Source organism: Pinus tabuliformis, chromosome Q, assembly GCF_031772625.1.
Source record: "Pinus tabuliformis cultivar Carrire ecotype Pingquan chromosome Q, CPIR1, whole genome shotgun sequence".
NCBI classification, from domain to species: Eukaryota; Viridiplantae; Streptophyta; class Pinopsida; order Pinales; family Pinaceae; genus Pinus; species Pinus tabuliformis.
In genome coordinates this window covers 87,536,075-87,563,370 of record NC_142296.1, presented here as the reverse complement: position 1 = coordinate 87,563,370, position 27,296 = coordinate 87,536,075, and the positions used below count along the sequence as shown (strand labels likewise).

The window sequence follows — 27,296 nt, the reverse complement described above, 5'->3', positions numbered from 1 at the left end:
AATTGAATTTACTCACTTAACTAGGAGATAAAGCCATGTGACTCTGGCTAAATGCAATCCAAGTCATCCTGCTAATGCAAAAACTCAAATTTCTCCATTTGACTAAGGCACGAGTCAAATAAAGACTTTTGATCTTGCTACATTTTAACAATAATTCTTGTTGTCTAGTATAAGTAAGATCTCTCTAAATGGGAAAAAAATAAATGATAACTTATATTGGTGGGTATATGGCCATTACTCACACCATTGTCCTAAGATCCCTCAGTTCAAAGATTCCCTTGTGGCTTATTATGCAAACCTAACTACACCACCTATCATAACTACATTAAGATCTAGACCTGCCTTCTCCCTATAATGGTTAATTAGGGATGGTGGAAAGGAAAAAAGGAAAATACCATGTCATCATCAGTCAAATGCTACTTTGTTTGCATCGAATCATTTGTAGAAGTAGATGAAAAAAATACAATTTTTTTTAATAAAACTATCATGAGGCATGATGCCTGTTTATGTGTGTACATACTATTTCCAGATAGAAGAAGGACATAACTCAGTTTACATTAACTTTTTAAAAAATAATTCCCTTTGGAGGTGATATCTCAAATGTAAATTTATCTGTGTGGAGGATATACCATGTTTGGATAAGAATAAAAAGGAGTTTTATGAATTGAATGAAGAGCTTCTAATACATATTGATGGCACTGGATTTATATTTGAAGATTCAGCTTCATAATGATGAAAAAATGTATTTAAAGGAAAACATTTAAGCAATCATATTTCATAGGCTTGCCCCTTGCTCATTCAATGTCATATTTTCTATAATGGCTATGTAGTCAAAGGAACATTTCTTGTTAACATAATATTTCCATTTAAAATGATCCATTTTCGAGAGTTGATGATCAAATTTGAAAGAGATGAAAATTATGTTTGTTACCCAAGTACCAACTCCTTGGAAATATGTGGATCCAACCATAAGCCAAGCACAACATCCCTTTCAAGACATTTGATCACATTGCTTATTTATGGAGGGGTTCCAAAATATTTCTTCCTTGAGCTTGTAATCAATGCTATAGAAAAAATTCAGAATGAACTTAAAGATGAAACAAAAGCTTGGAAAATTGTAAAGCAGTATATACATTTAGATGACGATACATATGTCTTAGAATGTTGTCATGTGGAAATCCTTTGCATGAATGAATGCTTATTGTATTGACCACAACCACCCCTGGGGTACCATGAACGAAATGTGAAGCAATGACCTCAAATAGGTATCTAGAATAAGCACATGATCCTAGGGGTGATGTAGGGAAAACCTATGGCTAGATATAGACATAGAGATGATTGGAGTTCACCCAGAAATAGGCTGTTAGTTAGTCCCTTGATGTCGATAGGAAAGAGAGACATCAGAGTACGAAAGATTCCCGTGCTAATGGTAAAATAGCCTTATAATTAAATATAAGGTTAGTCCATGTGTTGCATTTATGGTACATGTATGTGCTTAATTTCACATGGTATTCAAACATTTATGATCATTGAATGTCCAAGACTTGTATCCATTTCACTTCAAGGAATCAACTTATCTATGTGAAGCCATTTTTGGCTCTGTTTGATCCCTATTGACTCAATCATAAAATACAAGCTCCTAGGGACCTCTTGATCAACTCAGATTTTATTGAAGTGTTTATTCTCTAATTTCCATTATTGGCATAGTGTTTATCTATGATTAGTCATAGTTCACATTTACAATATGGTTCACACTTATTTATTTATTTTTATGTATCTTAATGTCTTTCTTTCAGCTATTTCCTATATAGTAGATAGACTGGGTACTGGGGAATTGAGAGTTATGTGAGGGGTGGTTGGGGGGGGGGGGGGGGGGGGGGGGGGTGTGGCGGGGGTGCGGGCATGGGTGATGAGCCATGAGAGCTTCCAACTCCACGTGGTTGGCCCTGTTTAGTAGAGAATAAATTAGTATTTGGATAATATTGGAGAAAGAAAACCTTGATCCAATAGAGAAACAACAAAGTCAACATTGACTTCACTGTTGCTTCGTCGAGTGGAGGGAGGTTTGCTCCAAAAGTAAACTACTCCAATAATTTATTCATGAAACTGAGAGGATCTCATTAAGGTATTCATGCACTCAAGTCCTTTATTCATGCAATTAAATTTAATTTTTGGTCAAATTTAATCTTTGCCTCATTGGTCTCATTAATATGTGTAGGAAAACTAGTATCAATTCAAATGTTGAAGTGGAACAACTATCAAAATATAATAGCTCAAAATGGTAATCTTACATTTAACATTCAAGGTAAGTTACTTTCAAGTTGATGCCTTTTTTATTCTGCATAATCGGTATTGCACTACATACTGTATTTGTAGTCATATGAGTGGTAGATATTTGAACTGACTTGACATTTCTTTTATATTTTAAAGGGATCTATTGTACAACCTGGTAATTCCAACTTACAAAGTTCTTTAGATGGGAAATAACATACTACCATGGATGGAAGAAGGTATGAGCAACGATAATTCAAAGGTGTATCACTTATCTTACTTGTCACTATATGGATAGAAGTGATGGAACAAGATTGATATCATGAGTAGTGATGAGCCCTAGTATTGCAACAAGAATTTTGCAACTCTTGAGGCTATCAACTTGAATTATCAGTTCGAGGTATGTAAAAACTTAAGAGGGGTCGACACTGTATGTGCAGTAGACACCTTCCTCTTCCTAGGCCGACACCCTTAGATGTAAGTGAAATAAGGAAATGAAACAAATTCAAATGAACAAATATCTAAGTAAGATGCCAATCCTAAGTTGCAAAAGGTAAATAATAATAAGAAAATCTATTCTACTTGGAAAGTAAATGGTAGGAAGGAAATCTATTCTATTTACAAATATGTAAATCATAATAACAAATAAGAAAATCTAATCTATCTTGCTGGAAAGGAAATGCCAGTTAAAGGAGATATATTCTATTTTGTAGGAAAGGGAAGTCCTAGAGTACTCATTCAAAAATGAAATCACACTTTGCATAAAGTAAATTGATGAAAAGGAATATAGACTACTTTACATAAATCAACATTCAAGAAGTAAGCAATATCAGAGATAAATTGCGGCCTAACCAAACCTCAACTAGACCAAGGTGGCCTCAGAGCCTTCATAGGATATACATCTACTTCTACCATGAATTTGGAGTGAATCTAGGCAAGGAAAACCTCGAAAACAAATTACTATAGGTTTTCTACAAGACGCCTACAGGTGTGACATGATTGCTACAAAAGTGAGATAACTCGCCGAATGCAAAAAATTATCAAATGGAAATGAGATAGGAATATTTTTTTTATGAAGTAGGATGTCATTAGACTCCATTCCAAGTGGATTCACTAAAAATACTCATGTTAACATGTGCTAAAAAATAGCAGAAAATTACTACTCTAAAAACCAAAAATTCAAGAATTAGTGAGCAAGTTAACCTATCAAATGCCTAATCTAATCAAGTGAAAATTCTACAGGGTAAATTTTGTTATTAACTTGAATGTCTCTATGGACCAAAACAACTGTAAGCAATGCAAATGAATCTCATTAACACTTTATAAAAAATAGCAAAAAAGTACTACTATTTTGCTACAAGAGACTTCCAAAAATTCTAGATTTGTGAACTAATAAACCAATCCAAGTAGCTCAATAATGAATATGAATTTTCAAATACGTTATAAATATTCATCATGATTGTGACTCTTTAAAAAACATTCAAAACAACCCACTTCAATCATTTAACTGATGTAACCTACAACAAAAGAGGCATGAACACTAAATGCAAAAATAAGAGATGCAAGTGAAAAAGATATTAAAAAAAAATAAAGAAATTGTACAAGAGGGATCTAAGGCTCCTAGGATGGCTAAAACCAAGGATAATCAGAGTACTATGAAGGAAACCAAGCTTAAGAAGCTAAAAATGACACTAAACTTCATTATTTTAATCGATCCAAGTAGACCCCTGCTAGATATGAAAGTGGAGCTGTTAAACAACAAGTTTTGTCCACAAGAAGACTAAGAAATACATTCCCCTAGAGGAAAATTATATTTGGTACTTATTAAAAGTGATGAGGAAGAATTCTCCTTGAAAGGAGGCATATTTTCCCTCCAAAATCCCTCAAAAATTGGATCTAATTCCCAACACTAGGAATTTGCATTAAATGACAAGGAACACATTCCTAGATTTTCTCAATCAGTGGAGCTCCAGAATTTGTCAATAAATTCATGATATTTTTTTAATTTATTATCTAATATTGAGCCTCCTATATCAGGGAGCAAGTCCCTAGATGATCTCATCCTCCAAGTCTTCATAATCTTCCCAATATTATCACAATATTCTAAAAAAATAAATAATATTAGGCACAAATATGCATTTATCTATAAACCTTCCTAATGGACATATTAAAGTTAAAAATATGTCATCTAATGTAGAAATAGAGGTTTAATGTGATGAAGGATGGTTAGATGGGCCTTAATTTATGTCTAATTTGGAGGCCCATCATACCCCCCTACTGAAAGTGTTGCTCAACCTCTGAGCAACTTAGTGACCTAATTGTGCCTCATTCATAGCCTTGGTGGCCTCCTTAACATACCAAGATACATTAGAAGGAATTTTGGCACATCTTCTCTTGCTCCATCCTCTTCCTCTTCTTCCCAAACTTCTCCTTCTACTTCTTATTCTTGGTCGTGGGCAAGACACTTATCTGTTTCTAAAAATAATTGTAATTCCCTTTCTTATCAGGTTCAATTCAAAGAAAGCATCCACATTTCATTTTTTATTCGTGAACTTTTATAAGAAGTTTCCCATAGGCTGTACTACTGAAAAAAATGGAAATTTTGCAGGTTTCTTGTTCACATATGGCAAGGAGAAATATGTATTTACCCTTCCTTTGGATGTTGTCCTTCGAATCCTAGGATTTGGGGGTGAAATTGCTCAAAATCAGGGTCTTTTGTAGCTCACTGGAGTTTCCTATAGCACAGTGTCTTCTCCTGTAGAAAATCTATCCCTTCTTGTAGCATCTTTGTTTCTCCTGTAGCAGTGGTATCTAGTCCTATAGCACCTCCTATAACACCCACAAACTTAGCTTGTAGTTGTTATGTAGCGCCCTCGGTAGCCCCTGGTAGCATCTAGCTTGATATTCAATGATGTAGTGGACCTCTCCTACCATTTTGGGAATAACACCTTGGTAGAAATGAAGTTTTGGCTCATCCCTTACTCCTTCAATGCATTGGATGAGTTGTCCCACCTACCAGCTTCATAACTTCTCAAACCCATTGGCCCACTCCTTGTAATTATCACCCTACTTTTCTTGTTTTTTTCCACCTTGCGTGAGCACTTGAGTAAACTGCAGTCTTAATAGTTGAGGTTGGCCAAGTTTAATGGCCACTTTAAACCTTGAAAACTTTCTCTCGTGTTCATTGAAAACAAATTTTCTAACCATAATATGCTCAACAGGAGAGATGAAGAACAATGCATATTTGTGCCTGCCTGATGTCGAGTTGTTATAGATGTATGCATGCTGCTGCTGGGATGATGATTGATCAACAATTCTCTCGAGGTGCCATCTTTAGTTTTATTTCTTGTGGATAGGTCCTCATTGAAAACAATAATGTGATTATGTATTTGACTGATACAATATCTCTTTCATGTAGGTCTTTTCCAATGTTTGATATGTTGTTTTTGGAGTGAATTGGTGACCTTGCAGCTGCTCCTTAGGGATGGTGTGACTTCTCTAAGCCTCAGGGATGGAATTTTGATGCTGCAGGGTGGCAAAATCTTCATTCTAGAGTTGCAACATGCAATACCCTCCTCCCACATCTACCCAAGTAACCGACCAACCTGGGTAAACATGTGACGAGAGGCTAATATGATTTGGTTCAACCTCCTAGGTCACCTTAAGGAAGTGGAACCGACAAAACAAAACCAAACTGACTATCCACACTCCTACAAAACCTTTAGGAGCTACAACACCTTTCTAGGTGATCAACCCCTAGGAAAATAAGCAGTTCAAGGAACTAGAGCCCCAATCGCTCCCTTTCCAAGCCCTCCAGGCGACTAAGGGTCCCAGTCACTCTCATGAGCCTTCCTGAGTGCGAATGTAGCCATTTTATTCGAGTGTTATGCCAATGGCTGCGATATTTAAGGTTAAATTCTAGGTTTAGGACCCAATCCACTACCCAAAACTCCATGAAACTTTCAGGAATGAAAAATAACATCGAAAAAATGATGCAAATGAAAATACTTGAACAAAGACTTAGCTGGACCCCTACTAGCCATGACAAGAATTTCGTCAAACATGTCACAATTGTGCATTCTACAAGTCATAACAATATATCTGAGCATAGGGGTCTCATACTTACCTCAGAATCGCTAAGAAGCATTGATGCCTTATCACATTAGCTGCATTATCATCTACTAGGTCATATATTCATTGTACATTCATTTACAAATAAAAACATGATGAGATCCATACATCATCACTTTCATAAAACGCGCTCATAACCAACATATAACCAACATAAATAACAAGGATACATCAACCATAAATGCCTCATATGAACCAATACATTTTCTCATAAATACCAAGGAGAAATAACTTATTAATGAATGATTAGGCCAACCAGGTTTAAGACTTCCATGTACCACTTGACCATATATTGGCTGAACCAAATATTTCTTTCAACGAATCACCCCCGTTCCATATTCCAAGCATGAATGTGGGACTTATATCCAAAATCAACCAGGGATTCCTGAGGCTACACTACCTCACCCTCAATAATACAACCAGGCTTTACCACAATCCCACCAGATTACTAGGCCATAAAAAATAAACATACATTATTAGGATTTAACACAATCCTCACCGAATCACTAGGACAAAACATAGCATGGATGCCACCGGATCTCTCCACTTACACAGTGAGGGATTTTTCCATCCCAACCTCTCGGCTTTACCATGTATCCCACTATTACCGGTCAAGGGGTTCCTAGGCCTATGAGGTTTCCACCCTCTGGGATTTACTGTGTATCCCATCCCAAGATTCCTAGGCCCAATCAAGGGTACTCACCACTAATGTTTACCATGTATCATTCCATTCAGTAGTCAAGGGATTCATAGGCTCAATTGAGGTGTTAACATTCAAGATTTATTGTGTATCCCATCCCGGGATCCCAAGGCCTTGTGAATAATCCTGGTACCACCCCACTCAGCTTCGAGTCCACCCAACAATCCAGCTCAACGACATACAAAAGAACCCACCACACCACGGCTATCCAGAAATTGCAAGGCTAGGTTGAAAAACACTGTCACACCTGGCAAAACCCATTGCAAAGACAACATGAGAACCAAGAACACACATGCATAACCATCATGCTAAATCTAGCAAGGAAATCATACATGCAAATAGATACCTGTAAATAATCTCGTTGTAGCTGCTAGATGCTTCTCTTCCTTGCTTGATATTTGCTTCCTCTTGCCTTCTTTTTCTTTTCTTGATCCAATGATGAAGTGCTCCAAGAAAACTTTAAGTGTCCAAGAGTATGAGAGAGAGAGAATAAAGAGAGAGCTCCAAAACTGAACTAAAAAAAGGTCACCATCTAATCCTTAGAAGCCTTTTTATCAATGAGGCCTCTATTTTCTTCATTTTCCATTATTTTCATAAATAAAATTCCAATTAATTCCTCTTGCCTTTCCAAAAGCTTAGCCATTTCCTTTGCCAATTTCCTTAGCCATAGTAAACCAAATGAACACCCACTAGGATGTTTTTCCCACCATTCAAGTTAGAATATGTGTCCCATGACCGTGGTCTTATATATTTTTACATGGATTTTTAACCAGCGATGTTACATAACCCTCCCCCTTGGGGGAACACTGTTCTTGGTGTTCAATGACACCTACAACCAACAACATTGATGACAACCAAAACATATTGCCATGGATCTTTATAACACAACTCATTGTATTATTTACAATGACATCCTACTGAAAACATGAAAACCATACTGTTTATAGGAGCTTTATAACACAACTCATTATTGTATTTACAATAACAACCACATATACTCGTGCACATTTGCTTCAACCAACAAATAACCATAATGTCTATGGATATTTATGACACAACTTGATACAATATTTACAATAATATACACATATGCACATTTTCTCAACCAACAAATAAAAGGATATGATACTCGTATCAACAACAAGGGAATCCAAAGGCTTACACCTCCACCCTAAAAAATAATACTGGGATTCACCTCCTTCCCAAGAAGTCCATTATCCACTGTCAAATTCAAAGCTGCGTCAAATTTCCAACACTACAATCCTACACAGCTGCCCTCTCAGTGAACAATTACCTACTCATTGTTCCAAGGCACACTCCCAATGTGCATCTGATTCCATTTGTCAATGCTAATGACATAAAAAAAATCCATCCTTGGCCTTCCCTTCTCTGATACACAGTCCCCTAGGCAATCCGGTCACCCCCTTTCGTGCAGTCACTCACCTTCCAATTTCCCTGATATCCTCTATCCTGGTCGATCCATCCCTTAACAAGGCTTCCTTGCATCAAAAGTTCAACAACCAAGGCATTGACCTACATTAAAACCATCATACCGGTCATAGGATGCTCATGGAAATCAATGGACACTATAGGGCACTAGTTTCCCATAAAGGCCTTGCTCCTTAAGTGCTTTACCAGAATACTTCTGCTTCTTCAAATTCCTTTTTCTGCTATTGCTAATCCTTGCAGTCAGTTTCAACCACCCAACTGAGAATTTACGTGCTTCCTATCCCAAGCACATAACTTCCATTAGATTTAAAATAAATTGAAATAAATTCACATCATACCTCATTGGTAAGGTACACTTGCAATCTTGTTTACTTCCTGTCAGAACAAGTCAAACTAGCATCTATGATCAAATCATTATGTATAAACATATCATATCTGTTAGCTCAAAACACAACCATCATAGATCAAAATCATGAATCACATGAAATCATCATAAACCAAAATCATAGATCACATGTAACCATCATAAATCAGAATTATAGATCACATGCATAATAAAATTGGAACAAAATATTGATACTTATCCTTTAATCAATCCTTAGCTTATACCTTTATCCTTTGTCCTTTCTATATGCACACCAGATCAATTACCTCACCCAACAACACCCAATGCCTTTTCTTTTCCTCAATCACGTACACATACAAAATGTACATCACAACACATACACCATTACTCGGTGTACAACATGATACATACACCTAACCTGATGTACAACACAACACATACATCTATACCCAATGTACAACACCACACAATACGTGTACCTACACCTAGCATAGAACACAACACAATACATGTACTACACAGAGTACAACACAATGAATACACAAGTCACGATACCACAACTACACAATACACATGCATAGTCTGCAACACAATATGTACAACATGCACACAATACCACATGTACACCAGTACCATATGTACAACATGTACATAGTACAACTTGTACACAAAACCACCTGCACAACATGTGCACATCATCACATGTACACGACACCACCTGCACAATGTGTACATAATGCCACATCTACACCACACCACCTATACAACGTGTACATAATACCACATGTACACAACACCACATGCACGACATGTACATGATACCACATGTACACATCATCACCTACACACAACACCACATGTACAACATGTACATAGTACCACATGCACACAACACCACATTTACAATCATGCACACAACATCATATGTACATAGCACCACATGTACAACATGCACACAACACCATATGTTACATAGAACTGCATATACAACATGTACATAACACCATATGTACACAACACCACATATCCAACATGCACACAACACTACATATCCATCATGCACACAATACAATATGTACACAACACCGCATATCCAACATGTACATAGCACCATCTATAACCAACATTGCATATGAAATATGCACAAAACACCATATATACAACATGAACTCAACACCATATACACAACATGAACTCAACACCATAGGTATAATCACTGAATATATAATATGCACAACATATACACAATAGTAGCACTGCACATCCAAAACCACACTGTCTCTACCAAGCAACCTTACTTCCAGTATTTCTTTGCCATCCATGCTTATCCCATCATGCCATAGATCATATTACTTTCATTCCGCTGATGTATCCCTCAATATAGCTTGTCCATAACACAAACATAGTATAATCACATAATATCAACTCATAGCCGCATGATACTGACCTAGTATATTTTTCAGGACTACTCTTCCCACTTGATTCCTCATAGCCAGGAACCTCTTCATTCCATTCACCTGCATAAGCAATCATTCCTCCACAAGAATGATCCTTGAAAACCCTGTGAGACAGTGACATAGATACATATGTATGACAACGACATACATACATACATACATACATACATACATACATATATAAAACATTAGCATAAAAATAATCATGATCCATGATGACCCTATTAGACATGACATACATACATTCATATGTACATGTATACATAGATAGGCATCAACACGATCATGATCACAACATAGTTACCAGATACAATAAGGTCAAGGTTAAGATAAATGCCTTTATCTATTCACAACATGCACAACATTGATAACAATGATTCCCAACATAGTTGTTGGCTTATTGGGGTCTGATGCAGGTTCAGAGTTGATTTAGCCAAACAAATCCCGGTACTACTAGACCTTTCGACAACAGTCTGCGGAGCGTGGAATGAGGTCTCACTCGAAGTAGTATGGGAGGGTTCTAGAACCAGGTTTCTGCACCCTGGAGATGTCTAATGAGTTCTAGTGTTTTGCAGTTTGACCCTGCGAACACGTCGCTATGCGCACTTTCTTGTACCTCGCAGCTTGAGATGCTACCTTTGTGCAGCCCTACTCGAGGGCCGAACGCTGTTATTACCCAAGTCCTTACTAGTATTCCAATGTTAGTTGATTATTTTAGCCTACTTGCGTGTTTTAAGTTATACTTAACAACATAAATCATTCATACAGGTGTGCGCAGTAAATAAACAGTATATTTGCAATTTATATCAAACATGCATTAATCCAAGAACAAATACACAAATTAATATCAAACTTATCTTTATTAATCCCTTCTTTGGTTATAGACTTGAATCCACCCTGCGAACTCAGCTGCAGGGGTCCATGCACTTAGTTGTGGACTACTAGGCCTCTGCACACTCAGTTGTAGAGCCTTCTCCTACTCGACGACTGAAGACACACTTAGTCACTTAGACTCTTTCTTCTCTCTACTAATTCGCTTCTCTTTTCTTTTACACTTAGAGCCTCACTCTATTTATACAATCCCATGGTCCACAAACCATGGGTAGGCTGACATTACATTACAAGACTAGGGTGGACAACCCTGTGGCTTTATCATACATTTTGTGCTCTGCGCCCACACTTTGTGGAGTCTTTATAACAATATCAGGTCAAAACTTGGGCTTTGAGCCCCAAAACATGCCTTGGGGGGATTCCATGCCCAAGAGGTCCCCAACACAAACATCGTGACTCACCCATGAGTCACTCTGTTGATGCGGCGATCTTTACACGGAGTCCCTCCAACTATTCTCAAATTGTGCTGAGGTCAGCAGCGTATTGAGCTGCTGCTTGTTGGATCTATTGCATTTATTGTTCCAAGACCTATGTGTCTGAACTGTTTCCATACATCTATACCGATATCTGTTGCATATGTTTATAGTCCTGCGCCTTTGTCCGGCTCCTTGGATCACGAAGACTATGCTTTTGTCGGCTAGTTAGATAGCCAGCCCACTTGTGTAGGGCTTCAAGTGGCTACCATTCACATTGCCTGGGAAGGGTTCTCCATTAATTTTGACTAACTGGACCATGCCTCTGTCTATGACCTCCTTAACCATGTATGGTCCCAACCAATGCATTCTGAATTTTCCTGGAAATTTTCAAACTTATTGTCATACAACAACACTAAGTCATTTGCCTTGAATGTGCGTAACTTAGTATGGCAATCGCGCTAGGCCTTTCACACTGATTTTGTACATGCTGATGAAAACTAGCCAAGTACCATTCCTCCTCAAGTTCTTCTAATTGCGCGAGCCTTTCCTCCAGATCTTCATGGTCCGTCATCCCTATGAGTGCTGCTATGCACAGATTAGGCACGATATATTCCATCAGCATGAAAGCTTCCATGCCATAAACTAACCGAAAAGGTGTTTGTTCCATCAGTTTCTTGCATGTTGTCCTATAAGCCCATAGAACCGCTGCTACACGCAGATCCCAGTCAGTGCATCTCACATGGTGGACCATGTTCAGTACTTCACATACTTTGTCAAAGGCTTCCACATGGATAATCTATGGTGCGCTTGGTATTATCATACTTCATTGTTCGTGCCATCGTCTTGCCTAATCCTGCTTGTTGGTCCCATTTCCTATCGTGAGGACGGTGTGCATTCGTGTAGGTTGCGTACCATATGCCTGTACCCATCTGGAGAGGTGGGCATGCAGGTTGTTTCGTCCGTCATACCCAGCTTTCATTTACATCTGAGGCTTTCCAAACCGCTTGAGCATCATCCTTTTGCATTCGCCCCAATCCTCAAAACTTCTTTGATGCATACCCCACCATCTTGCAGGTGTAGCGTGCAATGCCCATTTCAAAGCGTCGAAACACTGTTGTTCGGGTGCTTCACTTTCAAATTTGTTCAAGAAATCATCCACCTTGGTCAATCCGTCATACATAGGAAAATCTCTTATCTCTGTTACCACACAACGCAATGACCTTATCATCATGTTGCAGTTGAGCATGGTTACCTCGTGTAATTGATTCTGCCATCGTTCTATCTCCTCGTCCGAATCTGAGGTGCAGGAGCTTTCATGCTCCCACGAAATCCTGCCATCTATTGTTGGATTCACCCAATCCTATTCCTGTGCGGTTATCTTGTAGATACAGTCTATATCGTCATTGCTATCGCAGACGTACACCGGCTCTATGTAGCGCGATCCTTCTGCAGGGTCTAAAGGTACCACTACACATAGTGACTTTTTCTCAAAAATCATCTTGTGCTTCTTTAGATTTATCACTCCATTCATGTCAGGGGCCCAATCTATTCCCAGTAGCGCGAGATAGGGATTATTTTCATCAACAATCTCTATCACTTCAAAATCTGTAAGCGCACTGGCAACTTCGATATCTACCGTTATTCCCTACAATCTTCTCATTGGTAGGATCTTTTTCTAGTTCACCATTCACAATTGAATAGGAGACTATTGCAATGCGAACCTGCCCATGCGCTCCCATGTTTGCTTTGGCAGGATGTTCGCGTCCAATCCTAGATCCAAAATCACTTGATCCATTTTATATTCCCTGATTTGCGCAGTCAATCTCATCTCCCTTCCTGTTCGCGTTGTGTGCTTCCCGAGCTTCCAGACTACGCGCGATTCTCCTGGTCTAGCACATCTAGTGATGAGTTCTTGTAGCCCCTTCACCGCTTTGCTATCACGCAGCAGCTTCATGCATGTCTCCAGAAAGGTAGTGAGCATTGATGGGTTCATTTCTGGTTCTAATTTGTCTTTAATACCTGAAGTGGAGGCCTTCGTGAAGCTCTTCTTAGCTTCCATGAATGTCTCCTTCGCGCACTCCAAATCAAACTTTGGTTCCTTTGTTGGAGCCTTGCGAACCTAGGCACTCTCTTCAGGCTGCTTGCCCTTGTCATCTCCTATTGTGATACTGCTTCGGAGCATGATTTTTATAGTCGAGTCCTCCTCACGCGGCTCATACCTCATCATTTGCAGGTTATGAGTCGAGGAGGCTGGAGTGTTCGTTTATCGCGCAACCTCGCTATCAGTGTGGGGCTGTTATCTGTCTCATGATCAAACTAGGTACAATATAAACACGATGCTCTCATTGGATTTATACAATCATGGGCATAATGCCCTAAACCTCCACAATTGTAATAGATCAGCTGTCCACGACCCCTTCTTGGCCCCATTCCACCTCAACCTCGTCCATGCCCCTGAAATCTAGTGCGCTCCATCCCTGCATTTTGATCGAGGGCTCATGTTTCGATCTGAAATCGGTAGGTAGGAGTTTCATCTATCATCAGTTCATAACTTCTATAGGTACGCTCATCATGGCCTACTAACCTACAGAAATTACAGAACAACTGCTGGGACGTCTGCATATACCTCTATAATAGGTGGCAGTTATCTTTAGCATGCTTCCCTCCTATCTGACAAATCACGAACCATAATTCAGGCACCGCGCTCGGTCTACTTATGCCTCTAGTCTCAATGGCATTGGCCCTCCTCCAACCAGGTACTTCGCGAAGATTGGACAATGGTCCTTGTCATGTCCCTGGCCCTTGCACTTTATGCACCATACCTCCTCACGTGCTTCTGGGCAACTTGTCCTGTCTTGTTTCAAATTCTGCATCTCAAGACACAAATTTTTTAACTGCACATGGATCTGTTGGAGTCCCAGGTTAGGATCTTGTATTTGGGTCTCGTGCAGTCTCATTGCAATTTCCAAGGCCTCGGCCTGAGTTGATAGCTTATGTTGTGACAACGCGTTCCTTAGATGCGACGTTAGCGACGCGACAAACCATGCACGGTGTTTCCCATCCGTCAAGGTCATGTTTGCTTCCCGAATCATATCCTCCAGTCTCTGATCTAGCTCCCAGGGGGTCTCACCTAGAAGCATCATGATTTCCTTAAATCCGATAATCGACTGTGTCTCTGATTTTGGCCTGCTAAATTCCTTGTTTAGCACATCTTGGATATCCGCAATCCCTGCGATTGGATTGTCATTGGAATGCTTAATGTACTATGTCAGTGTTCGATCCTGTAAGGCACGGACTAGTGTTGCCTTCTTCATATTGTCATTCGTGACTTCTTGTGCTTCCCATACAGCCTTTACCACGAACCAAAATTGGTCTGGATCTTCATTCCCTACTCCTTTGAACACCGACAATTTTATTGTGCTTGCCATATTGAACTGTGGTGGTGGCGGAGGTGGTGTGGGCGAAGATGGGGGTGAAGATGGTGAAACTAGTGGTGGTGTAGGTGGGGGTGGTATGCGCAGAATTCGTTGCCTTATCAGATTGATCACACTTCTTGGTGAAACTTTCACGAGCTCTTACTTGCTCTCCCTTGGAGGTGAAATCAAGGGACTAGTCTCTAATTCTCTGCTACCGTCATTTCTGTAGATCTTCCCACTTCGCATAGCCCCAAACATCAATTTATTTACATAACCCACTTTTCAAACAGTAGTATTTTAATCCAAGTGTTCAAAGATTTAGCGTACTTACCTCGCAGTCCTTTGAGGAAGCATCGTTCCTCCTCGCTGTAGCTGACTGAAGTATCTACCGCGAACTTGGTGATAAACCCTCCTATAATTCGATTGAGCCAATGGTCCACAACATGATGCTTCTAGTGTGCGCACCAACTGTGGAGTCCACACAATAAGTTTGTCGAGCCTACAGCTTCCTTGACCATCTGCTAGCTTCGCGATCCACTTGTACAACTTAGAGGGGAAGGATGCAAAGAAAATTTCGTGGATTTCTGTATGTAAGTATCGCTCTAAATACTCTTCCTTCGATACTTGCAGATTCCTATTTTCCTGCGCTGCGAACTCGTGAATCTTTTTGTCCAATCACTCTTCAATTTCTTTCTTTCTCGGATTCCAGTGACACGACATCAGACATCTCTTATGCAGATCCCGGTCCTGGCAACAGAACCATTTGTTGGCTTATTGGGGCTTGACCCAGGTTCATTGTTGATTTAGTCAAACAAATCCTGGTACTACTGGTCCTTTCAGCAATAATCCAGAGTGCGGACTGAGGTCTCACCCGAAGTAGTATGGGAGGGTGCTAGAACTAGGTTTCCACACCCTAGATATGTCTGATGAGTTCTAGAGTTTCGCAGTTTGACCCTGTGTGCACGTCGCTACGCGCACTTTCCCATACCTCGCAGCCTGAGATGTTGCCTTTGCGCAGCCCTACTCTTACGTGCTTTAAGTTATACTTAACAACATAAATCATTCATACATGTGCGCGTAGTAAATAAGCAATATATTTGCAATTTATATCAAACATGCATTAATCCAAGAAAAAATACACAAATTGATATCAAACTTCTCTTTATTAATCCCTTCTTCGGTTATAGACTTGGCTCTTCCCTGCGCACTTAGCTGCATGGGTCCGTGCACTCCGTTGAGGACTACTAGGCCTTTGCGCACTCAGCTGCAAAGAGTTCTCCTACTCTACGACCGAAGACACACTTAGTCACTTAGACTCTTTCTTCTCTCTACTACTTCGCTTCTCTTTTCTTTTACACTTAGAGCCTCACCCTATTTATACAATCTCATGGTCCACGGACCATGGGTAGGCCGACATTACATTACAAGACTAGGGTGGACAACCCTGTGACTCTATTATACATTTCACGCTTCGCGCCTGCACTTCGCGAAGTCTTTACAACAATATTGGGTCAAAACTTGGGCTTTGAGCCCCAAAACATGCCTTGGGGTGATTCCATGCCCAACAATAGCCAAGGCATCTGACACCTCAAATCCATTTACTTTACTTTTGCTGATTAATTTTCTCATGTGTGTACTACCACCATCCATTTACGACAATGGACCCAACTAATCCAACCAATTGTCATATTCTTGCCTTCAACTACCCTTATACATGCACCGAGATTTATACGGGCCTTACATCACTTGTTAGATTTCATTCAAATCTTCTCGGGCTCCATTAACTTTCCTCTTTTCCAACCAACTCCAAATACTCTCAAAACATAAAAGGAAAGAACAAGAATCAAACAAGACAAAAACATGAAAACCAATAGAAATACGACATTACAAACAAAGTGGCATGATCATGCACTGGACATAAATAAAACTGCAATCAAGCACAAGCAAATCACAAAAGACCAAAAGCACAAGACTAGAAACAAACACCATGACTCAATCCCCATGGGTTCCCAAAGCTTCCAAGGGAAATCTCAACCCGAGCCTTCTTCAAGATTTCATGGTAGTCTCTTTGCCACGCAATTCCCTATATCATGCTACCATAAACACATAACTATTAGTGCATAAAAAAATATAACAACATACTAGTGATCTTACCTTGTTGTGCCAAACACGTTGCCTTGTAACTGAACACGTACACCTATCATCTCCCAAGGGACTCCAATTCCCTTGACGGATCTAGTTATAACTAGACACTGGCTGTTATACCTATCAAATACATGTTCATGAATCTAGCATATATCCACATAATGTGAGACAAAAACTAGGTTAATAAGACTTCTTGTATTCATGCAAAGCACTCATTCTTTAGGAACTGCAGTTTCCAAACATATCCAAAGGAATTCTCACCCAATTCCTTTCTTTTACCTTTTTACCTTGTTGTAATCAAGTCTTACTATGTATTGTCACATCACCCCTTTGTTAGTTATATAAACAATTCAACTATTACCTTGTCATGCAAATACCAAGAATGTTGCCCTGTAACTCTTCACACATGTTAATCAGATGTTGCACAAATCAAGGCATCCCATCTATGAATATGAAATCAACCTTTACCAAGTCGAACAACCATGTCATACTCAAAAATCAACTCACATTCATCAGTCATAATACATAATGCTACAACCGTCACCTACTTACACTCAAGTACATATCAGCTGTCTCAACACATATGTATTAGTACAACCATCTTAAAACAAGATCATTTATTCATGAAATATTAGAGATACATACTCATGTAATGCAAGTAATCAAACATCAAAACAACATATAAACGAAATAATCAAACATTCAAGCACCAAGTAGACAACATAAGCAAACTCATACCTTAATGTATCTTAGGGGAGGTTATCTTGTCTGCACAATCAATCTAGATTAGCACGATATAACTTCAAAACATATCAAATCAAACATAAATAAGGTCATGATGTCCATAACAATAACTAGCTAACATGTTCACATCATAAACTCATAAAAAATTGTCATTCATGCATAACAATCACATATGCACAACCAGTCTAGATTAGTACAACACCATATCATAAATATCTCAGCTCATACCTAAATATCGTAGCCATAACCATTTGCATAGGCCAATCAAAGTTAACATAATACACATAACATCAAGATCTTAAACAAAATAACCCTAATCATCAAGTTAACTGACATATAACAACAAAAATTTAACATATAGCATACTCATGAACAACATATAACATAATCATCAAGTTAACTAACATAAAACAACAACAACAATGCATGTAATAACAAGTTACTATCATTCATGACAATTCAACACATGTGCATATGACCACACTGATTCACTAGCATCTACCATGCATGTAACCACAACAAAAATAAAATGACAAACATTCATATAACCCTAATGCATATAACAATCCATTAACTAATATACCTACATGCCAAACATACAATACCTGTATGACTATCTGCTCTTATCCCCAAAGTCTAGTGCTACAACTTCACTCTAATAGTCTGCATCTCCTGCTCTATCTCAACCAACACATCAGCATCATAAAAACCAGTAGCATGATGATGAAACAAGACCAAAACATGACCATCACAATGCATCTTTGACCTACTATACATGCATAATTATAACCATGACAATACGTGCATAAAATCATATAGACACCAACATGCATAACAAATGCATATACAACTGACATGCATTCATGACAAACACATCCCAACAACAACATCATCAAATCCTACATGAAAACACAACTATAATAATGACCACCACCATTCATACGTAACAAGCACATATACAACCTACATGCATGTTGTTGTATCTCTGAGATTATAATGGTTATCTATCATGCCAGGGCATCTAAGATAATTGTTTTGGGGGTTTTGTTTTAATTTGGAGCACCAATGTATGAAACAGATTTAAAACAGTGATGCCTAACCTTTTGAATAGTATTAATGTTTAAATAGAGGGCTGCTATTCAAATCCACACAATGATATAGCTTGCATGATGGTGAGCTGAAATAGAGATATGGTACAACTATCATGGTCTTCAAATTGAAAATTAAATAATCATAAGTAAGAAAACCTTTAAACTATGTTTAGAAGGTTTAACAAAATATGCTTAAGCTTACAACAGATGTTGATGATATTATGATTTAGAGGGAATTAATAAAAGAAACATTTTATATAATTCATTCTCTTTATAGATGATCACTTCAGAAGCTTATAAGAATAATTGTAACACAATTATTCCTACTTGGTTATCTTTGTAAAACATAAGAACATGAAGAAAACACTCTGATAAAAAACTGGAAAAAACCTACAAAAAAATGAAACTGTATGATTCAGAATTTAGAATTCATTTGCTTTTGTATTAATGATTCAAAAAATTCAAGTACATTCAATGTTTAGAAATGCTTCTTCAAGGGTGAAACCCTTAATAACTCGTGAAAGAGAGTTATTTATACAATGATAGAACTGATAAAATATCTTAAACTATTTTACAAAAATAAATAATTACAAAATCAGGAATATAAGCTACTAGCCGATCTGGAACTATTTTGGTGTTGAGTTGTTGATGGATGTTGCTGAAAAAATTGAGAACTGTTGAACTTGTGTTATGCCCCTATAATACTAGTGATTCCCCCATCACTATTGTCATTGTATCCCTTATGTTTATTATTGTGCCCCTATTGTCCCAATATTGTTATTAGTATGCCTCATAGAAACCCACTATTGTTATTTTTGTGCCCTTATGTTATTACTGTTATGTGGACTTGATTATATTGTGACCCCTTAAACTCCTATATATAGAAGGGAGGTTTAGTCATTTGTATCATCCAAGAATTATTCATTTGTGTAATGTAAAGGAGATTTCCCCCTCGAAGAGGCTAAATTCTAAGGCATTGATCTTTATTTTCTATCTTTTTGTGAGTTGGTTTCCTAACATTTGGTATCAGAGCTTTGGATTCTAAGGTTTCGCTGCTCCAAACAGGTCATCATGTAATTTGTGCTATAACTTTTTTTCTACGATGTTTCAAAAGCTAAAAAACAAACCCATTTGAGCTAAAATCATTTTGAACTTCGGGTCTGAATTTCAGAGCTTGTATCGCTATATTTGCGGAGATATGATATGAGGAAGTTAGGGTTTTTGTAGACTCCCGAATTACATTCCAAACAGGTGACCTGGATAAAATTGCCATAACTTTGTTTTTGAGCATTACATTGAAATTTCGTAAAAAATTTTAGAAAGAGGACGACCTATAGAATTCTGTATATCATTTTTAGGTACTAAAGTCAAAACAGTGACACGTAGCACATCGTACAAGTTTTCTCTATTGAACTAGTCTATAATTAAGTCACCATGGGAGAATTGGCATAACTCTTCCTTGGAGAATCCAATCTTGATCAGACTTGCGAGGTTATAAAGAGGCCTCAAAGGGCTACCACAGGACATGATTTGATATATTCAAGATTCGCAGTTACAGAGATACAACAGATTCAATATCAAGCTCTTACAAAGTGAAAAAAAAGGTGTGTAGTTTTTTTTTAAATTTTGCATAAGATTAATTTGAAAAATTAGTTTGGAGGAATTCAAAGGGAATAGCGAAGAATTATTAGCATTAATTAATGCCCCGAAGAAATAAAATGGAAACACCTAGTAAGCAACCTGAAATCTCTAGCATGACTCATGGAGAAGAGGAAGAAATGCAACATGATATATCAAAATTACAAGACCAAGTACAACAAATTTCACTCTCACTAAAGGTAAATGAAGCCAAGATGAATGGCGTGGAAGCTAAGATGAATGGCATGGATGCTAAGATGAATGGAATGGACGATAAGATGGAAGAATTGAAGATAAATTTGAACAAGTTGCTACAAGAAATGGTCACTAATGGTGAAAGGGTAGGAAAGGAAACTCATGATGAGAACAAAAGAAATGTTAATCATGATTTCATAGACTCTAATGTTGGATTGAAGACCCATCATGTTCCAAAAATCAATATGAGGAAGTTTGATGGCAAGGATCCCGAAACATGGATACTATAGATGGAGCAATTTTTCAATCTCCATAATGTGCAAAACACACAAAAGGTATGTATTGCAACTTTATATTTGGAACCAAATCAGTTTGTATGGTATCGATGGCTTTGCTCTCGTAAAAAAATTGTCACTTGGGCAATTTTTACGAAAGAATGATAGCACATTATGAGGATACAAAAAGCAACATCTTTTTTAGCCAATTGATAAATCTCAAACGAAAGGGTTCAATGATGGAGCACATTGAGGACTTCCAAAAATTGAACATAAGGGTAAAAGATATTCCAGAGGAGCATAGGATTGATGTGTTCATAGGGACTTTAAAATATAATATACAACATGAGGTTTGCCTTTGGGAACCTGATTCATTGGAGAAGGCATTCATGTTAGCAAGAAAAATGGAAAGCAAAATTATGGCAACCAGGAAGCCTACCACTCACAACTATAAAGATGGAAGTGTTGTTGCCCCTAGTCTTCCACAACCTACAAGGTTGACACCACAACAATTGGAAGAAAAAAGAGAAAAATGGATTTGTTACAGTTGTGATAGAAAATACACTAAAGGTCATAAGTGTGCTGAGAAGAAATTATTCTACATAGATTGTGAAGAGGAGGAAGAAAAGGAACAAGAAATGTCAAAAGAAGAGGATATACTCCAAGAACAAACCCTAGATAAAGAAGAAATGAATCTGACCATATCTTCTAATGCATTGGCTGGAATTACCACTCCTAAAACTATCAAGATAGAAGGACATATCAAGAATAAAAAGGTAATAGTGTTGATTGATTCGAGAAGTACCCATAATTTTATTTATTGTAAGATAGCAAAGGAATTGAATTACTTCCTATATCTAGCACCAGTGTGTCAAGTGATGGTTGCAAGTTGAGGAACCATAAATTGCTCTGGAAAGTGCCATAATATCAAGCTATCCATGGGAGAATATGTATTGAATAGCCTAATGCTTTCCATTCCAATGGGTGGTACTGATGTTGTACTAGGAGTCAAATGGCTACAATCCTTGGGTACAATATCTTTTAATTTTTACGAAATTTTCATGAAATTTTGTGCAAAAGGAAAGGAAGTTGAATTAAGGGGTATTGCAGGGAAACTAGGAAAGATAATAAGCTCTAACGGTATGACAAATCTTCTAAAGAAGGAACAATGAGGTGTAATTGCACAATTATGTTCGCTAGAGGTTCCCACATCGAAATCATCTATTTCTCCAGATCTCCAAAAAGTCTTGGACAATTATTCCAAGGTATTTGAGACTCCCAAAGGTCTCCCACCTATTCGTGATCATGATCATGCAATTCATTTGATTCCAGGAAGTGTTGCTCCAAACATTAGTTTGTACAGATATCCCTATGCCCAAAAGAGTGAAATTGAACGTATGGTTGCAAAAATTCTAGAGGTTGGTATAATTCAACCTAGTCAAAGTTCTTTCTCTGCTCCAGTAGTATTGGTGCACAAGAAGGATGGATTATGGCGCATGTGTCCAGATTATAGGGAGCTCAACATTAAAGATAAATTTCTCGTTCATGTCATTGATGAATTATTGGATGAGTTACATGGATCAATTTACTTCACCAAGTTGGATCTTCATTCAGGATATCATCAGATCAGAATGAAGACTAAAGACATTCCAAAAACAACATTTAGAACTCATGAGGGTCATTATGAATTTTTGGTAATGCCTTTTGGCCTTACCAATGCACCTTCTACATTTCAAGGTTTGATGAATTCCATTTTCAAACCCTTCCTTAGAAAATTTGTGCTAGTATTTTTTGATGATATACTAATCTACAGCAAGTCTTGGAAGGATCATGTTGAACATGCTAACAGGGTACTCTAACTATTAGAGGAGAAACAATTATATGCAAAAAGCTCCAAATGTTTCTTTGGAGTACAAGAGGTGGAATATCTGGGTCATATGGTATCTCATGAAGGTGTTAAGGTAGACCCTGGCAAAATTAAATCCATTAAGGAATGGAAAATCCCCACATCCATAAAGCATCTGCGCGGATTTCTCGGGTTGACAGGATATTATCACAATTTTGTTAAGAATTATGGGAGAATAGCAACACCTCTAACAAAATTACTGAAGAAAGATGCATTTTCATGGACTCCAGAAGTAACAAAGGCCTTCAAACATCTTAAAGAGGCAATGTGCCGAGCACCGGTCTTAGCTATGCCGGACTTCACAAAAACCTTTATTGTGGAATGTGATGCTTCAAGAAATGGAATTTGTGTTGTTTTAATGCAAGATGAAAGACCCGTTACTTTCGAAAGTTGTCCAATCAAGGGAAAGTATTTACACAAAGCTATTTATGAGAAGGAAATGTTGGCAATACTACATGCACTTAAGAAATGGCGACCCTACCTAATGGGAAGACACTTCAAGGTAAAAACAGATCATGATAGTCTTAAATACTTTTTAGAACAAAGATTATCCTCTGAAGAGAAACAAAAATGGGTCACAAAGATGTTGGGTTATGACTTTGAAATCATCTACAAAAAAGGGAAGCAAAATGTTGTGGAAGATGCACTCTCAAGAAAGGATGAGGATGTGGAAGCATTGTTGTGCGCCATTTCTATTATCCAACCAAATTGGATAAATGAAGCAAGGGAGGAATGGAAGAATGACGAAGAAGTGTGGGCACTCATTCGAAAGTTACAACAAGATCCCAGTACATCTGATACATTTAGCTGGAAAAATGATTCATTATGGTACAAAGATCGCTTATACCTATGTAAGAATTCCCAACTCAAACAAAAGATTCTTATGGAATTGCACACTTCTCCCTTAGGAGGGCACTTAGGATTTTTAAAAACTTACCATAGGGTTAAGAAGGAATTTTTTTGGGATGGCCTTAAATCGGATATCCAAAAGTTTGTGGCGGAATGTTTGGTTTGCAAAAAAAATAAAGTTAAAATAATTAAGACCCCAGGTATATTACAACCTTTATCCATCCCAAGCCAAGATTGGGAGGAGGTTTCAATGGATTTTATCATAGGTTTACCCAAGTTTGAAGGAAAGAGTGCCATCATGGTGGTAGTTGACAGACTTACCAAGTATGAACACTTTTGTGCATTATCACATCCATTTAAAGCCAGTACAGTTTCTACTGCATTTATGGAAACAATTCAAAAGCTACATGGAAACCCAAAGATTATTGTAAGCGACAGAGATTCCATTTTCACTGGAAATTTTTGGATAAAATTATTTTCTTGTCTCGGTACTCAGTTAACTCATATCTCATCTTATCATCCTCAAGATTATGGGAAAACTGAGATAGTAAACAAATGTTTGGAAGGATATCTTCGTTGCTTTGTATCTGATAAACAGACACAATGGGTCAAATGGTTGCCCATGGCTGAATGGTGGTATAACACTTCCTTCCTTACTACAGCAAAAATGACCCCATTTATGGCACTTAATGGATATCATCCACCATCCATCACATCATATTTAAGAGAAAATTTTAAGGTTCAAGTAGTGGAACATCACATCGAGCATCAACAACAAGTTCTCAAACTCTTAAAGGATAACCTCACGCTGGCACAAAATTGAATGAACAATAGGCAGATCAACATCGCAGCGAAAGAAGTTTTGATGTAGGTGACTGGGTATTCCTATGGCTACAACCATATAAACAAATGTCCCTCAAGCAAGCTAAGAAGGATAATATATTATCACCAAAGTATTATGGTCTGTACAAGGTGTTGCAAAAGATTAGTACTATGGCATACAAATTGGAGCTTCTTGCAACTTCCCGAGTGCACCCATTTTTCCATGTTTCATGTTGAAAGAAGGTTATAGGTGACAAGCTCCTAGTTCAAACAATATTGCCAGAACTTGATGAGGGAGGAAAAATCATATTGGAACCAGAAGCAGTCACATAAACAAGAACTCGACAGCTACGAAATCGATCAATTTCAGAGTATCTCATGAAGAACTTATCCGCTGAAGATTCCACATGGGAGGATGAGAATTTTATACGAAAGCATCCAGAACTACACAAGCATTGAGGACAACGCTTTTCAGAAGGAGAGGGGCATGTTAGGCCCCTATAATACTAGTGATTCCCCCATTACTATTGTCATTGTATCCCTTATTATTATTATTGTGCCCCTATTGTCCCCATATTGTTATTAGTATGCACCATAGAAACCCACTATTGTTATTTTTGTGCCCTTATGTTATTATTGTTATGTCGGCTTGATTATATTGTGACCCCTTAGAATCCTATATATAGAAGGAAGGTTTAGCCATTTGTATCATCCAAGAATTGTTCATTTGTGTAATGTAAAGGAGGTTTCCCCCTCGAAGAGGCTGAATTCTAAGGCGTTGATCTTTCTTTTCTATCTTTTTGTGAGCTGGTTTCCTAACATCGTGATGACTATTCTTGTAAAGGCTGAATGTTGTTTGATCACCCTCTAGTCAAGTAAATCAATTAATTCTTCCCAACATTTCTTATCTGGGATAGATAACTTAGTTACTCTCCTATAAACTTCATCCATGTCTGTATACTTCGTAAAAGTGGGTTTTACTGGAAATATATGCCTAATTTCATCCAAGATAAAAAAGGAATCTCTGAGTGCAATCAGCACAACCATTGGTGTTGTTGCACATGTTATATTTGAAATTGAAGCAACATTAGTACCCACCTCTGTGAGCTTCAGATCATAATCCTCAATGGGCATTAATTTATCATTGATCACAAGCATAGAGGGAAAACCCTCGCTGGTCAAGGGTTCTAACCTATTGAAAAACCTTTGAACTATAGTATTCACAGTGCTGCACTTTTCCTCCAACTGAAGGATGAGGTTTTTCTTGGTAATGTTCTTCTTTACCTCCAGTATAGTTGTTGTCCTAGCATTTATACCCAATTCTTCCAGCTCATATATGTATTTAGAATTGAGGAACTTGATTATTTCAGAGTTAATTTCTCGCATGTCCTCAAGTTCTTTGTAAATAGTTTCTACAGCTTCCTGAGCTTTCTCAAAAAGGTATTTTTGATAAAAGATTATCTTGATAAAGGGCCAGATATCCTTGACATCTTTAGTAATTTATTCCCATAGAATTTCCTTTTCCAAAAAAAGTTTGTTTCTAAGGTAGGACTCTTTGATTTCCTTCTGCAAAACTTCAATCTGACTTTTTGTCCTCTGCAACTTGGCTGCATGTGAATTGTTTGCAACTGCCTTCATATGTTTTAATTCCTTCAATTCATCCCGCAACTTCTTCATTTCAACTATCTGAATGGACAGATTTTGAATAGCTTCTGCAAGTTGTTTAGCTCCTTCTGTTGTACCTATAGTTGATGTTGTTCTTGAAGTAGAAACCCTGGCTATTGAGACTGCTAAAAGAGGAACTACATACATTGGGATTTGAGCTCTTTTGACAACTTCCTCTTTCTCCTTGACCAGTTTCTCCATTTGCTCTTCCATCTGTTTTATTTGCAGATTTTGTTCCATGATGAGCTTCATCATGTCAGACTTCTGAGTTTCAGTTTCTTTAATCTATTTAGCCATCGAGTCCTCAGAAGATGGTCGTTTGAGCTGCTTCCTTAATGTTGAGAGCTCAACATTTTTCTTCTTAACAAGTTCTTTTGCTGCATTTATGTTGGAGGGATCATATCCCATCTTCAGCACCAAATCTTCTAAAGATTTGATCTTTATGTCCTTTGCCAATGAGGAGACTTTCTCCAACTTGAGATGTGACTGTGTGTTTGCTAAGGTAACCTGCAACTTTGACAAACTCATGGCAGTGTTAGTCAAAGTGGAAGAAATCACCTGACCAGTTTGTTTGTGCATATCAATTTGATTAATTGGATGCACATCCTTTACATTAAATTCAAAAGAGGTCTGCTTCTGATAATGTGCAACAGTCCTAGACTATGGAATTTGGTCTTGCAAGAAAGCCATCTGCATATTTCCCTTCTCAGAGTCAAAGACTAAAAGAAGTTTGGCTTGAGAGTTGGAAGAATGCTTCTAGAATTGGGTATAGGTATTTAACTTCATTTCTTCATTTTTCTTTTTAATCTAACTAAAAACATGAAAGATGTCCTCCTCCTTGTCCTTTTGAATGCTTCCACTGGTCTGAATTACCTACTGTTCCTGAGAA

The 27,296-nt window shown here is 37.9% G+C and overlaps 1 protein-coding gene across 1 annotated transcript in view; it reads right to left on the bottom strand.

The window, feature by feature from the left end:
- The window catches only part of LOC149218379 (pinene synthase, chloroplastic-like), an 85,095-nt gene extending 58,541 nt beyond the window's left edge, over positions 1 to 26,554 (bottom strand). Inside the window, exons 1-2 of the mRNA XM_089386546.1 lie at positions 26,329 to 26,554; positions 26,027 to 26,232 (exon numbers count right to left, since the gene is read on the bottom strand). Of these exons, the coding sequence (XP_089242672.1) occupies positions 26,027 to 26,232; positions 26,329 to 26,554 (432 nt within the window). The remainder of the gene's footprint in view (positions 1 to 26,026; positions 26,233 to 26,328) is intronic.
- Between the last annotated feature and the right edge of the window lie 742 nt (positions 26,555 to 27,296).